This window comes from Arachis ipaensis, chromosome B10 (genome assembly GCF_059453495.1).
Source record: "Arachis ipaensis isolate K30076 ecotype BB chromosome B10, ASM5945349v1, whole genome shotgun sequence".
Lineage (NCBI taxonomy): Eukaryota > Viridiplantae > Streptophyta > Magnoliopsida > Fabales > Fabaceae > Arachis > Arachis ipaensis.
Window position 1 is genome coordinate 128,952,089 of NC_142435.1, and position 2,232 is coordinate 128,954,320.

At 43.5% G+C, this 2,232-nt stretch overlaps 1 protein-coding gene across 1 annotated transcript; it reads left to right on the top strand.

Moving 5' to 3' along the window:
* The first annotated feature begins 1,033 nt into the window (after window positions 1-1,033).
* LOC148581680 (uncharacterized) lies at window positions 1,034-2,232 on the top strand. Its single transcript, XM_088493189.1, has 3 exons — window positions 1,034-1,367; window positions 1,551-1,897; window positions 2,083-2,232. Exons 1-3 carry the CDS (start codon window positions 1,034-1,036, stop codon window positions 2,230-2,232), a joined length of 831 nt encoding a protein of 276 aa, XP_088349315.1.

A 2,232-nucleotide genomic window follows, 5' to 3' on the forward strand; every position in this document is an offset into this window, starting at 1 on the left:
CACATGTACACTGAAGGCCTTGACGATACCTTTGCGGCAATGGCACAAGGATAACTTTAGTGACATGGATAAGAGACTGATAAGGCTTGAGGATGAAATCAAGAAGCTTGATAATCTAGTTAGTGATGGGATCTATGATGGTACAACGGAGGCTAGAAGGAAGGTGTTGGTGAGCTTTTGTGAAAAGTGGTACATTAGGAAGGAAATCCACTGGAAGCAAATGTCTCGGTCCCAACATACTAGCAACATGGATAAGAATACCAGATACTTCCATAACATTGCCTCGGTTAGAAAAAGCAATAACAGAATAGATGCTCTGATTATTCATGGACGACTTGTGCGGAATCAGGCAAGAATAAAGGTTGCAATTAGGGGGTTCTACAATGATCCGTATCAGTAGGAATATGCTCCGAGGATTGGTGTTCGGGATGGTTTGGTGAAATAGATTGATAGAGTTGAGGCTAAAGCTTTGGAAGTTTTGCCGTCTGAGGAGGAAATCAGGAAGGCAGTGTGGGTTTGTGAATCTTCTAAGGACCCAGGTAGTGATGGGTACAATATGAACTTTATCAAGAAATGCTAGGAGGACATTGGTCAGGAGTCCATTGCAGCGATGATGGGGTTCTTCCAAAGTGCTAAGCTACCAACGGATGCGAATGTCACGTGGGTGACGCTAGCCTCAAAATTTGTGGGTGCAAAGGAGATCAAGGACTTTTGACCGATTAGTATGGTGGGGTGGGTGTATAAGGTGATCTCGAAGGTGTTGGTAAGAAGGATGAGATCAGTTATGCCAGGCTTGGTAGGAGAGACTCAGACAGCGTTTGTGAAGGGTAGAAAAATTCATGACGCCGCGCTCATAGCCTGTGAGATGGTTCATTGGCTTAAGACGCGGAGAAATACATCGGCTATTATCAAGTTGGATTTTTAAAAAGCTTATGATAGATTCAAATGGTGTTTTGTGGATATTGTGTTACAGAAGATGGGTTTTGGCCAAAGATGGAGGAATTAGGTGAAGGAGTGTGTTAGTACGGCCACTATGTCTATCTTGGTAAATGGGTCACCATCCAAGCCGTTCAACATGGAGAGGGGTCTAAGACAAGGGGATCCTCTTTCTCCACTTCAGTTTGTGCTTGTGGTCGATGTTTTGCATAGGATGTTGGGGGAAGCCGTCAGGAACAGGTGCATTGCTCCGCTGCTGGTCGGGGGAGATCATGTCGAATTGTCACATCTCCAATTTGCATATGATACCATCTTGTTTTGTCCTCCAGAGACTGAGACAATTGTGAATTATAAGAAGCTGTTGTGGTGTTTTGAGATGATCTCTGGACTGAGCATCAATTTTGATAAGTCAAATCTGATCTCAGTGAACTGTGAGCAGGGATGGGTAGATCATGTGTGTGGCCTACTGGGGTGCAAGCAAGTTGTCTTACCTGTTAGATACCTCGGGATTTCTTTAGGAGCAAATCCGCGCCTGGTGAAGACTTGAAAACCGATCATAGATAAGGTGGAAGAGAAGCTCAACTTATGAAAAACGAAGGTTCTAAATAAAGCAGGTAACCTTGTCCTCATCAAATCGGTGCTGAATAGCCTATCGATATATTACCTAAGTTTGTCCAAGATGCCAAAGGCAGTGGCTGACAAGCTGATTGCATTACAGAGGAGCTTTATATGGTGTAAGGAGGACGATAACTATGGTATACTTCTAGTTAAGTGGGAGCTGGTCCAGGTACCGAAAAAGGCTGGGGGCATAGGGGTTAGAGATGCAGTGCTTAGGAACACAGCGCTCTTGTTTAAGTGGTGGTGGCAATTTTCAAAGGAGGATTGTCCGTTGTGGAAGAAGATTGTCTGTTCGTGTAATAAATTGGACCCTGATGTAATGCTAGTAAATCATACTTTACTGGTAAAAGGAGGGCTCTAGAAAGACATATGTCAATTGAATATAAAAGAACAACAGGTTAGAGTAAAAATGGTTAGTGGCCTGGCAATGGAAGTAGGGAATGAAAGAAAAATCCTGTTTTGAAAAGATAACTGGGTTCAAGGTGGTCCTCTGAAAGTGAGTTTTCTAAGACTCTTCTCTATTTCAAGCCAACAAGGATATGTGATTGGGGATTGTGGGTTTTGGGATGGGTTAGAGTGGATATGGAATCCCAATGGGAGCTGAAACTTGTCCATCAGCTCCATGAGAGGTTAAGGCCAGTGAAGTTATCAACTGGGAGAGAGGATAATGTTGTGTGA